General features: G+C 45.3%; 1 protein-coding gene across 2 annotated transcripts in view; it reads left to right on the top strand.

Annotated features, from left to right (window-relative positions):
* The first annotated feature begins 1,154 nt into the window (after positions 1-1,154).
* PCCA (propionyl-CoA carboxylase subunit alpha) overlaps positions 1,155-12,228 on the top strand; it is a 403,241-nt gene continuing 392,167 nt past the window's right edge. Inside the window, exon 1 of one of the 2 annotated variants that reach the window (XM_082700821.1) lies at positions 1,155-1,232. In XM_082700821.1, the coding sequence (XP_082556947.1) occupies positions 1,170-1,232 (63 nt within the window). In that variant the 5' untranslated portion in view covers positions 1,155-1,169. Of the gene's footprint in view, positions 1,233-9,447; positions 9,598-12,228 lie in introns of those variants that run through there. The other variant, XM_082700820.1, reaches the window with a different exon arrangement.

A 12,228-nucleotide genomic window follows, 5' to 3' on the forward strand; every position in this document is an offset into this window, starting at 1 on the left:
TAGAGTTTGTAGGCGGCTGGGTGACGTGATTAGTTAAGTGTCTGCCTGCTTCTCCCTCTTCCTCTGTTCACAGCTCCCCTGCTTGCATGCGCTCTCATAAATAAAAAAATAAAATAAATAAATAAATAAATAAATAAATAAATAAATTCTTAGAAAGAAAAAGGAAAGAATACAAGTGCTCAGAGTGAGGACGACTTGTGCTCCGAATGAGCAGTTTGGATCACTCCACATGTGTGGGAAGTTTTAGGCTTCTGGTGAGAGGAAAGAAACACACAGGCCTGTGCTGAGTTGTTCGGGCTTGTACTGAAAAGCAGCAATGCCTGCCCCTCCCAGACAAGACTGAGAAATGTTCTGTGCCTTTCCATCTCTCTCTAATAAGAAACATTTGCTTTGGAGCCACACAAGTTTCAAAAGGAACTGTCAGCTCGTTTTCAGCCCAGCTCACAATTTTCATGGGAAAAGAGATCTTGTGGCACTTGGAGTGATGGTGTCCCTCATCAGGATTAGGCCAGTGACTGAATTTAAGGTGGAGAAATCATGAGCTAGATCTAAAGCGAGAGAGCTCCAGGCTGCGCCTTCATGGCGTGTGTCTTGTAAGGTGTGCGAAGGGGAGAGGACCCTGTATATACCCTGTGTATACCGTACCAATAAAGCTCGGTGACTGTAAAATTTCCTTGCAAAGTCTAGCACTCATGAAAGATTTACAAGTGGAGATAGGAATCTCCCTTTTCATACAATGTGATAAGGAGTTTCACGTTTCTGGATGTCTGGCCTATGAGGTGTTCACCATCTAAAAAGTTAGTGGTTGAGAGCAGTTACCCAGTGAACCAACAGATACCTAGGAACTCGTACCAATTGAAGCTGGGTGGTCCCCAAATGAAAGTGAACACAAAGTCAGCAGATTAATGGTGTGTTAGCCATATCATAAGCAAACCCTAGTCAGCTGGACATAGGCTTGGGAGTGAGTAAGGACCCAAAGGGCAATATGAAGGATGGGGACCTTCTAGGCCGTGGTGTGCAGGTAAATGCTTAACAGCAGATTCTCTAGGAGAGTGGGAGGGGGAGAGGCCCCAATTTGTAGTTTTCTGTTTTTCCACTGTGTAAATGTTTTCACAGGTTGGTTTCAAGCTGTGGAGAATTTAACCAGCAAGACTCCTGACAATTCAACAATGGGTTCTCCTATTTCTGTCCATGGGTATCTCCTGATTCTGTCCGGCTCCAGCAGCTTACAGGTACCATAGTTAAGAGGTAACAAGCTGTCAACAATCCAGAACCTTAAACCAAAAGAGGTAAAGGAGAATGATGAGGAAAATTACAAAAATACGCATACAGATTGAAGTGCGATGATGTGTAGCACTAGTCCCCTGACTTCCCATGTTCCCTGGGGCTTGGGCTGTTGCCTTCATCCAGTCATTAGTTTATTCTGATAGTCTTGAGCAGAAGCTGTCTTCCTGCAGTTTTCTGCTTCCGGAGGACTCCTCAGAACCCTCAGGTTAAGGTCTGTAGCAGGAACAGTCCTTCTGACTCAAGAAGGGCTGCTTTCTCCTTCAATAGCCAGCAGGGAAGCAAGGGTCAGCATTCCGGACAGCAGGCCAGTTAGTTGCATATAGTGCCAGCCAGGCATCATTCCCACTGAGGTCAAGGACAGCCTTTTTCTCATGTCTCTTTAAGATGACATCTTGGAGTTTCATTTATTTCATTTTTATTTTTTAAAAGGTTTTATTTATTTATTTGAGATAGAGAGCACAAGAGAGTGAGCAAGCATGGGCAGGGGTGGGGAGGGCAGAGGGCGAGGGAGAAGCAGGTTCCCCACTGAGCGGGGAGGCTGATGTGATGTGCAGGGCTTGATCCCAGGAAGCCGGGATCATGACCCAAGCCAAATGCAAATGCCCAACCAACTGAGCCACCCAGGCTCCCCTCCTCTGGGTTTTAAATAGTGGATAGGTTTGTTTTATAGGATGTTTTAGAAAAGCTACTCACATCTGTTGATAAAATTGTGCAATGATTCCACTTACATGAGATATCTAGAATAGTCAAATTCATAGGGACAGTAGAGTGGTGGTGGCTAGGGTCTGGGGAAAGAGGAAAAGGGAGCAGTTAGTGTTCAGTGAACATACAGTTTCTGTTTTGCAAGATGAGAAAAGTTCTGGCAATGGATGGTGGTGATAGTTTATACACTGTACTGTACACTTAAAAATGGTTAAAATGGTAAATTTTAAATTAATTATAATCTACCAGAACTTCAAAAAGGTTCAAAAACTGAATGTATCACGTGAGTCATTTTTAATATTTGGCTATAACAGCCTGTAATAAGGCAAAGTCTAAAACGGGGGGCAACATTCCCAGGCAGATAAGATGCCAAACTATTAGTTCATAGGTTGAGAATCAGTGGGCTGGCGATGGAGTTGATTTCATTGTCACTAAGGCAAAAGGCAACAGTTTAGGTCAAGTTCCAGAGTTTCTAAAAATTTAACTAGAATTGAAAGTTCGATGTGTCTTTTCTGTATTACCTGGGGATTGAGGATGATGTGGGCAGTGAAGTAAAGTATTGAGACTTACAAAGCTTCTTAATAAAAATTCCAATGAAATGAATGTTTCTGCCCCTAAAAAGAGGGAAAGTGAAGATTCCTTAGGTAGGAAACTCTATGCCACTGGTAAAATTGTGGCTCTTGGAAAAGAGAAAACTTCATTTTGATGATAAACATATGATTACCAAAATACATTCATATTCCATTGTTGGGGCAATTTTACACAATGCATTCGGAGGTGCTCCAGGAAGCTTTGGTTCTATTCTCTTTCCTATCTTAAGTTTTGTCAGGATTTTATTGCAATCAGGGTATGATGTGCACTAGAAACATCGTAGACTATGCTTTGACGTGTTTCCACTTCCACTGTTGGATTAAGGTGGTCACCAAGCTGTCTTTGCTATGGTAGTAAGACTGAAGAGCTTGTCTACTGTGTTAACCACCACTGCTGGGATGGGAGAGGGTGGGATCCCTCTTGAAGTATGACCACATTGTTAATTTAGGACATAATCAATGGTTACTTTGGGAGAGAACGTGTTATGGACTTGAAGGACATTGACAAGCCTCCAGGGTCTTTTTAAGTCATAAAGTATACTGTGTTTGGCCTTGACTGACAATGGTATTAAATCCCAGATACAATAATTTATAGAAAATTACCATGCCAGTTTTATTTCTTAGCAATTGGGTGTCTCAGCAATCTTTAATCAAGAAGTGGGAGCAATGAAACAGCTGCTGAGGGGGTCAGTGGCAAGTGTGCAGAAGGGAGTTAACATAGCAAGACTGAACTGACTCTCTTTAGAAGGGCCTGCTTGCAAAGTTGGCCGTTGACTGGATTTTGGGAGTGTTCCCACTGTTCCCCACTGATAAGGGTGTCCACTGTGCTCAGAACATGCAAACAATGTGGTTTATGCTGAACACCTGCTTTCCTTCTGGGTATCCGGTGTTTTGGTACCTGCTAAGCGGAGGGTGCTTACACGACTAGTCCTCAATAGAAACATTGGTCCCTGAGACTCTTAATAGTCTTCACTGGGCAGAAGCATGGCACATACACATTTTCATTGCTGGGTGATGAGTGTGCTCTGTGTGACCCTGCATGGGACAGTGTTACGGGCTGAAAGTGTCCTCTACCCCCATCCCCTGAAATTCATTGGTTAAAGCCCTAATCCCCAGTGTGACTGTATTTGGAGATAAGGCTTCTATGGAAGTAATTAGAAGTTAAATGTGATCATTAGGGTCAGACTCTGAACTGACAGGATTAGTGACTTTAGAAGGAGAGATATTAGAGAGCTAGCTCTCTCTTTCACTCTCCTCGCACAGGCACGTGGTGGAAAGGGGGTGTGAAGACACGATGAGAAGGCATCTGTCTATAAGCCAGGGAAAGCTCTCACCAGAAACAGAATTGGCCAGCACCGTGATCTGATACCTCTTGTTTCCAGAACTGTGAGAAAATAGATCCCTGTTGTTTAAGCTACCCAGTCTGTGGTATTTTGTTATGGTAGCTCTAGGAAACACAGTCTCCCTCATGGCAGACTGTCTCGCAAATTCAGACCAGTATTCCCATACATTGTTTCATCCCTTTATTACTTATGTTTGTGTTCTGCAGTAATATGAGATTGTTTCACCTATGTCAAAGCTGTTATGAAAGTAGTATCAAACTGGGTATATTCTTCAGGAATTTATTATTTGTTTATGCTCTCTTTCATATTTGTGAGATTTATCCACGTGGATACTTTTGCACTAGTTCTAGAACAGTGCAAAATACTTTTTTGGGGGGGAGGTTGCAGAGGGAGAGAGAGAATCTTAAGCAGGCTTCAGGCCAGCACAGAGCCTGATGCAGGGCTCAGCCTCAGAACCCTGAGATCATGATCTGAGCCGAAATCAAGAGCCCGATGCTTAATGGATCGAACCACCCAGGTGCCCCAATTTTCTGAAATGCAAGTGCAAGATCACTTTCTGGATTAAGATACTTCAGGTTTTCCACCTCAAGAAAGAGGAATGGAAAACACAAGGCATCTAAAGAGAGCAAGTAAAGGACAGAGTGTGGCACACGGCTGTGTCTTTCCATGCTTCCAGGTGGGAATCCCTACACTGTTAGATCTTTCGCTTCCTCAAGAAAAGTAGAACATTTGGAATTTCATTTGAAAGCTACCATATGTTGAATATAGTTAACTAATGCAACTTAACAAGCACACATACCTGCACAGGTGGGCACACCACATATATGCACACATTAAGGTGGTCACAGAGACACAGAGACACACACACAAAGGACCAAGACAAACGTGGCCTTGTGCCATATGGGGCCCACATTTTGCCACATTGTGATTTCTCGCCTTGAAGATGAAAACCCCAGACTCCATAGTATAAAATATACTTTCTTCGGGATCTGGTCTTTCCTCTTCCTTCAGCTTTGTCTCCAAACACTCATTTGCTCAGAACATTCTCTGGCAGAGAAGAGCATTCAATAAATATTATTATTGGGGCACCTGGGTGGCTCAGTGGGTTAAGCCGCTGCCTTTGGCTCAGGTCATGATCTCAGGGTCCTGGGATCGAGTCCCGCATCGGGCTCTCTGCTCAGCAGGGAGCCTGCTTCCCTCTCTCTCTCTGCCTGCCTCTCTGCCTACTTGTGATCTCTCTCTGTCAAATAAATAAATAAATAAATAAATAAATCTTTAAAAAAATTATTATTTTATCCACTCTCTTTTATTTATTTATTTATTTTTTGGGAAGATTTTATTTCTTTATTTGAAAGAGAGAGAGAGAGAATGAGATTGAGCATGAGTGGGGCCGGGCAGCGGGAGAGGGATAGGCAGACTCCCCACTGCTCCCTGGGAGCCTGACGGGGGAGGGGGAGCTCCATCCCACAGAATCATGACCTGAGCCAAAGGCAGCTGCTTCACCACCTGAGCCCCCAGCCACCTCCACTCTCTCTTTCATCTGAGTCAGAAATGGACTCTTTGTAGCTCTTTTCATCTTTTGGGATCCAGTCAAGTTTATTCTTAATCTACACATATTAAAAAGAGTAAGCAAGAAAGTTTCCTAAGTAACAGTATTTACAAGTGTTACTGGTTCTCTCAGTGCAGATATGAAAGGGTTGGGGAATTCTTACATACTTTGCTAAAAGACAATAGTTATAAGCTATTGCTAATGGTTTTCTGTGAAAGTAAAAATTGTTATGCATAGGTATCAGGCAGGGCCCCATGCATATTTGAGAATTTTCCCAAGATCTTCTATAATAGTTGGTTTCAATTCTCATGTCAATAACTTGTGGCCAGGGGTGCCTTGCTGGCTCAGTTGGTTAAGCAGTTGCCTCTTGATTTCATCTAGGGTCATGCATGATCTCAGGGTCCTGGGATCAAGCCCTGTGTTGGGTTCCCACCTCAGCAGGAGTCTGCTGGAGATTCTCTGTCTCCCTCTGACCCTATCACTTGCATTCTTTCCCCCCCCAAATAAAAAAATCTTAAAAATAAAAAAGAATAGTTGTGCCAAATTCTCTACTTTCAGTGATGGGGCATAATGGCATTTGGGGTCTCTAGGAATTAGTATCAGTTCAGAGCCAGGAATCCCTGAAAACCCTGGTTATTTTTCCTTCCTTGGTGCATTCTCACATTAGTCAATGGCCATAGGCTCCTTTCAGAGGATCGGAGAAAGAGCTATTAAAATCGTCTGCTTGATGCATTGGCAAGATAGACAAGTTGGAGTTTGAGGGATAGCTGAGAAGCCAAATATATCTGGTTGCCAAATGGGAATGAGAAGGATCTTGTGGAGGGGTCAGTAAGAAGCTGTTACCCTGGGGGCACCTATGTGGCCCATTCTGTTAGCCATCCAACTCTTGGTTTTGGCTCAGGTCATGATCTCAGTTTGTGTCATGATCTCAGTTTGTGAGATCAAGCCCCTCCTCAGGCTCCTTGCTCAGTGCAGAGCTGCTTGAGATTCTGTGCCTCTCCCACTGCCCCTCCCCCTGCTCGCTCTCTCTCTCAAATAAACAGTCTTTCTTTAAAAAAAAAAAAAAAAGGCTGTTACCTTTGGTTAGTTATCCCTCTGGCTCTGCAGTCAAGCATCCAGGGGTGGGGCCAGGGTTGCTGGTGGTCGCCAGGGCTAGCAGGTAGGAAAAACAAACCGGATGCAGGGTTGTATCTAAGGACAAACTGAAACTTTATAGGAAACTATGTTACTTATCTTATGGTAATAGCTCTTCTGGGAGAAATGGCTACTATTTACTCTTGCCTTCAAAGTATCTTACAAGATCTTCTTTTGGTTAACTCTAACCAAGAACCACAGAGGGAAGGGGAGTTGAGGAAACATGGTTTCCAATCCAGCATACCTAGTCTGCATCTATTCTGGCTCAAAGCGAGCCAAATATGTGTAGCTCTAAAGTCAGGGTCTCTTGGTGGAGGACAAGCTCACTATTTGTTGTGCCTATGGCGGCTCGTGATTCCCTGATTTACAACCCGGACTTCTCTCTGCTCCATACCCACCACACAATAGTATAGCAGCCAGGTAAATGTAAGAAGATACATTGGGGGGCACCTGGGTGGCTCAGTCATTAAGCCTCTGCCTTCAGCTCAGGTCATGATCCCACGGTCTTGGGAGCAAGCCCTGCATTGGACTCCCTGCTCGGTGGGAAGCCTGCTTCTCCCTCTCCCACTCCCCCTGTTTGTGTTCCTTCTCTCTCTGTGTTTCTCTCTGTCAAATAAATAAATAAGATCTTAAAAAAAAAAAAAAGAAGGTACATTGGATCAAGAGTAAGAGCTAGATCTCTGGCAGCTAGAAAATGATGTAAACATACTTTCAAAATTCTGAGCAAAAGTTATGCTTCTGCCATGATGGGGTAACTGCCTCCAGCTGGTTCCGTATTGAGTCACTGTCAAGATGGTTAAAGTGGACAAAGTACATGGGACAACTGTTTTCAGACATTTCAGACAGGAAGTGGGTTTTGGAGATCATAAACATTGCAAATGGGTGGCACAGCTCAGACAGGGTAGAACTGTCCAGCTTCAAGTGCCGCTCAATGTTCCTTTGAAAACTCTGTGCTCAAAGTATAAGGTTGTATTAGTGATAGCGATAGTGAGATTGTCCAAAAATTGGAAAATAACCATTTTCCCAAAGAGGTATATTGCCAATAAGAGTCATTAGCTCTCAGCTTCTTGTTTCCTATTTTGGGGTTGTCCCTGTTACCACCATTCTTCTCAGATTTCATTATGTCAGCCTCACACTTCTGGATACTAAATTATGAGTTGGTTACGTTACAGTTTTGGTTGCTGTAGTGAAGGCAGAAGTAACAATGATTTAAACAAGATAAAAATCTGTTGCTGAACCCTCCATGCATTAGACATGACCCACAGGGTCAGGGTCCTGGGTTCCTCCCGTCACTTGTTCTGCCATCTTCAACATGGGGCTCCTGTCTTGGAGTCCAGATGGCTGCTCCAGCACTCACCAGGATGTGTAATTTCAGGAAGGACAGTAGAGGAAACGGAGGGCATGCCTCTACTCTTGAAGGGCACAACCCTTCCATTCCATAATCAGCCCTTCGTCACATGGCCGTATCTTCTGTAAAGAAGGCGGGATATTGCAGCCTTTGGCTCAGTGGCCTGTGTGCAGCTAAAACTTAGGAACTCTCTTAGTTTAAGAAATAAGTGGAGAATAGATACGAGACAATTAGTTTCTGCCATAAATGCCTTTCATGAAAAGAGCTTCCATATGACAAAACAGACAGGATCTAAAGAGAACCAATCCAAAGGTTAAAATAAGGAAGAAAAAAAGAAAAGTAGATTTCTTGGTAAGAAGTGATTCCAGACTTAGATACATCAATGAGAAATCCTGTGAAACTGATACTTTTTATTTTGTCTGTCATGAAAATTCCTACTTACATTTTACAGTTCCATTAAGTGTCACCTCTCTGATATCCTCGAATATTTTGTTTGTATCTCTGGGCATTTGCCATGCTGTAACATACTCGAGGTCTCTCCTAGCTTTGTCACTCTCTCAAGGTGACTCTGAAGTAGTATCAGAATAGTGAGGATCAGAGCTTCTGATACTGGCTTATTTGTAGTCAAGATGACCTGATGTCTGAGATTTGCTTTAAAATACTCCAGCGAAAGATGGAAAAGGGGGAATAGATGAAACAAGACTGACAAATGGTTGATTTGTTGGAGAGAGAAACCCTGTTTCTGTCTTTTGTGTCTTTTGTGCATGTTTACAAATTTGTAATATAACAAAGCAAAAGACCAAGCCTTGAAGACAGCCAGACCTGGGTTCAAACCCTAGTGTCACCACCTACTAGCTAAATGACTTTACCTCTCTATAAATTTGGTTTTTCAAGATGGAAATACTGTGTGGGCCTTTAGGGTTCTTGTAAAGACGAAAAGAGACAGAATTCGAGACATCTACCACGAGGTCTGGCTCTTAGTAGCTGCTGGTAAAGCAACAGAAACAGACCCGGGTTTGGGCCGATTCCTCTGACCCGCATTTACTACGAGGCAAAGGTAGATCTTGAGCTCTGATCCATGATTTCTAGACCTAGAGCGTCTTCTCTGTTCCCACACTCATTCAGAAACCTCGTCTTGACTTGCAGTTCATGCCTTCGAAGAAAAGGAACATAATCTGGAACCTGGGACACTCGGTCCTGTAGGGTGGCCCCGGGGCTAACTGAGGCGGAGCGGTCTGGCCGCCGGCCGGGAGCTAGGCGGACGCCGGCACAGGACCGGCTTTAACCCTGGCAGGCGCGGACCAGCTGCGGCCAGAACCCAGGCGCGCTCCCCGCCGCGCTCGCCCCCGGCCCGCTCGAACCGGCCCCCGCCCGCCGCGAATTTGTCCGGGTCGGCGGGTCGCCCCCCTTCCCACTCCTGCGCGGCAGGGGGCGGGGCCGCGGTCCCGGCGCGTGATTGGCCGAAGCGCTAGCGCTCCCCTTCTCCGCCCCCTTCGGCGGGGTGAGAGGTCAGCGGAGCGCCGGTCGGCAGGGGCGACAATGGCGGGGCTCTGGGTGCGGACGGCGGTGCTGGTCGCGGCCGGGCGGCGTGGACGGCGGTGGCCGCAGCCGCTGATGAGGGGCGCAGCGCTGTGGACCCTGAAGGTGAGGAGCGGCCGGGCGCGCCGCGGGCCTGCGCTCCGCTGGGCTCGCAGCCCGCACCGCCTGGGGGTGGCCGGTCGGGCGGAGAGCGCCCCGCGGTTATGCCGGCTGCGCCGCGGCCCGGTTCGGCAGCAGTCGGCGACCCTCGTCCCTCTTCCTGCGAGGTCGCGCTGGAGCGCCCCCGAGCCGGGGCCGCCCGCCGCAGCCCTTACCCCGAGGCTGGTGGAGGGCAGAGGGGCCTAGCCAGCCGGCCGGCGTGCGCTTTCGGCTCGCGCGCGGGGAGCGGCTGACAGCGGTCGGCCCTGGTGTCCGGCCATTCCCGGGCGCCGGTTCTCCTGCGGTAGCGGCTTCGGCGTGGTCTCGAGCTTCCCGGCGTGAATTTTTAAGGGTCCTTACGGTTTCCATTTTCTCTTGCCTCTTTCCAAATTTGAAGGGACGCTGGGTTGCCGCTCAAGTAGAGTTCGGGTTGTGAGTTTTTCTCAATCTTTAAAGTATCTGCGATGGCAGGATTGCTGCTGCCTTTTACGTTTGAGAGCCCGTTTTAATTGTATTACACCGTGGTGTGCTGTATATGCACCCTGTGAATTTATTTTTCTTTCCTCTGTAGTAGTTAGCCGGAGTTTTGTACTGCGCTAAACACATTTGTCACTGTTCTGTATGTCCCAGGGTTTCGTGGTGGCAGCCTTGCCTCTTATGTTGGAGTGATTGTGGGTGGCCGTTAACACTTTCTCCTGAAAATGGAATCTCACTGTTTCTGAGCAAAGACTACCTTACTTTATTAATAGGGTTTATTAAGTCATTGGAACAAATTCCTTAAAATGAAAGTCTCCCTGAAAACCACCTGTCACCTGGTTCACTCTTCTTGTTAAACTTCCTTAAAAAAAAAAAAAATCTAAAAATAGCCACACAGTGTGATTTATTGTCACTGAACTCTGGAATTGGAAGACACTTCAGAGAAGATCTGGCCCATCCAACTCTTTTTTAAATAGGAGGGAACAGAGCCCCAGGTGAGCAGTGGAGGAGCTGGTGCTGGAAAAGGAAGTAAGCACCTGTTTTAGCTTAGGGTCAACTTTGGAATGCCACTCTGAAAATATACAGCATTCTTTGTGTTGCCACAAAATTTACTGTTTTTAAATGCTGTTTGTGTTCTGTAATCATTTGTTGGCTGTATTAGTTGCAGTTGCCAAGACTCTTAGGCAATTTATGTAGGAGATAGCGTACTGTAGTGGAAAGGCAAGGGCTTTGGAGACACACAGATGAAGTTTTGCATAGTATTAGACAAGTCACTTTGCTAGGCCTTGGCTTCTTCCTTTCAGCTACTTTTTTATTCAACAAGTCTTTGTTGGATTATTTCCTGTGTTCCATTGATAGGGAACAAATATAGTTTCTGCTCTCTTAGACATTTTAGTCTATTAGGGAGAGACAAATAAGTGTAAAATGCTATTAGGGGAGAGGTCTTGGTGCTGTAAGAAAATAAAGTGGAGGGATTTGACCGAGTCAAATTTGATGGGGTCAAGATTTTGAGCTCTGTGTCATAGTTACTATTCTGGTGCTTTACTGGAATTAATTTATTAAATCTCAAAACAGCTGTATAACCCCCGTTTATAGGTGAAGAGATTGAGGCACGAAGTGTTATGTAATCTGCTCAAAGCAGTGGAATTAGTGGCAGAACTAGGATTTAGAACTCCAGTACCAGTACCCTTAATCATGCTACACAGCTTAAGGGAAAGAAGCATTTTCCTTTGCCAGTGAAAACTGAAACAAGTTTGGAAGGGTAAAGTGACCTTTTTTGTAGGCAAAGAGAGAAGAGAAGGGTGTTGGCATATGTAAAGGTCCTGTGGCTGGAGGGAATGACAAGGTAGAACCATGGGAAAAACCTGGTTCGGTGGTGGTGTGCAGAGATTAATAGGTGGTTGTAGGGAGGTAGGTATGAATCAGATCATGCTGTACTTTGTAGATTCAACTATCTTTTAGTAATGGGAAGCCATTCCTGTTGGAGGCAGGAGGGATTGGTGAGGGTGAGGAGAAAGGTGTTATGGTACGTATTGCTATACACTTACAATACACTATTGTGTAATATGTGGGCTTTGATTTTTCTTTCCTGCTGTGTGTCAGCAGTGTGACAGAGATGCCATCTGTGTCAGCAGAGATGCCATCTTGTCTATTTCTGTGTTCTTAGCGAAGTTTTGGACCCAATAGGTGCTGGATGTGTGGTAGTACTGACTGTAGTAGAGTTACATTTGTGCCAAGAAGGAATTCCTCCTGGAGGTGGGAGGAATCTCAGGAGTTCACTGTCACTCCGGGGAAGAACTTGGAAGACCTTGAATTGCTGCTTAGCTTCTTTCTTTCTTAGCTTCTTTCTGTCCCTCCCTTGCATGAATTTGAAATGTGCTCTATTGAGCCGGCATTTGAAGCAGAACCATTAGAAAATTGTACTCCTCTCATTCCTCTTTCCACTCCTGCTAAGCATTTGGTCGGCTAGAAGGCAGCCTGGCAATTCCAGACCTTAGTGGAATCATTCTTTTAGCCAGTTAACAGAAGTTTGTTTGCTTTTAGGGTATGTGTAGAGTTCACCTTTTAGTCTTATTTGTTTTGTGTATTAGCCTTTCAAACACATTCTGTTTAAATATTTAG

This window comes from Mustela nivalis (assembly GCF_964662115.1).
Source record: "Mustela nivalis genome assembly, chromosome: 15".
Lineage (NCBI taxonomy): Eukaryota > Metazoa > Chordata > Mammalia > Carnivora > Mustelidae > Mustela > Mustela nivalis.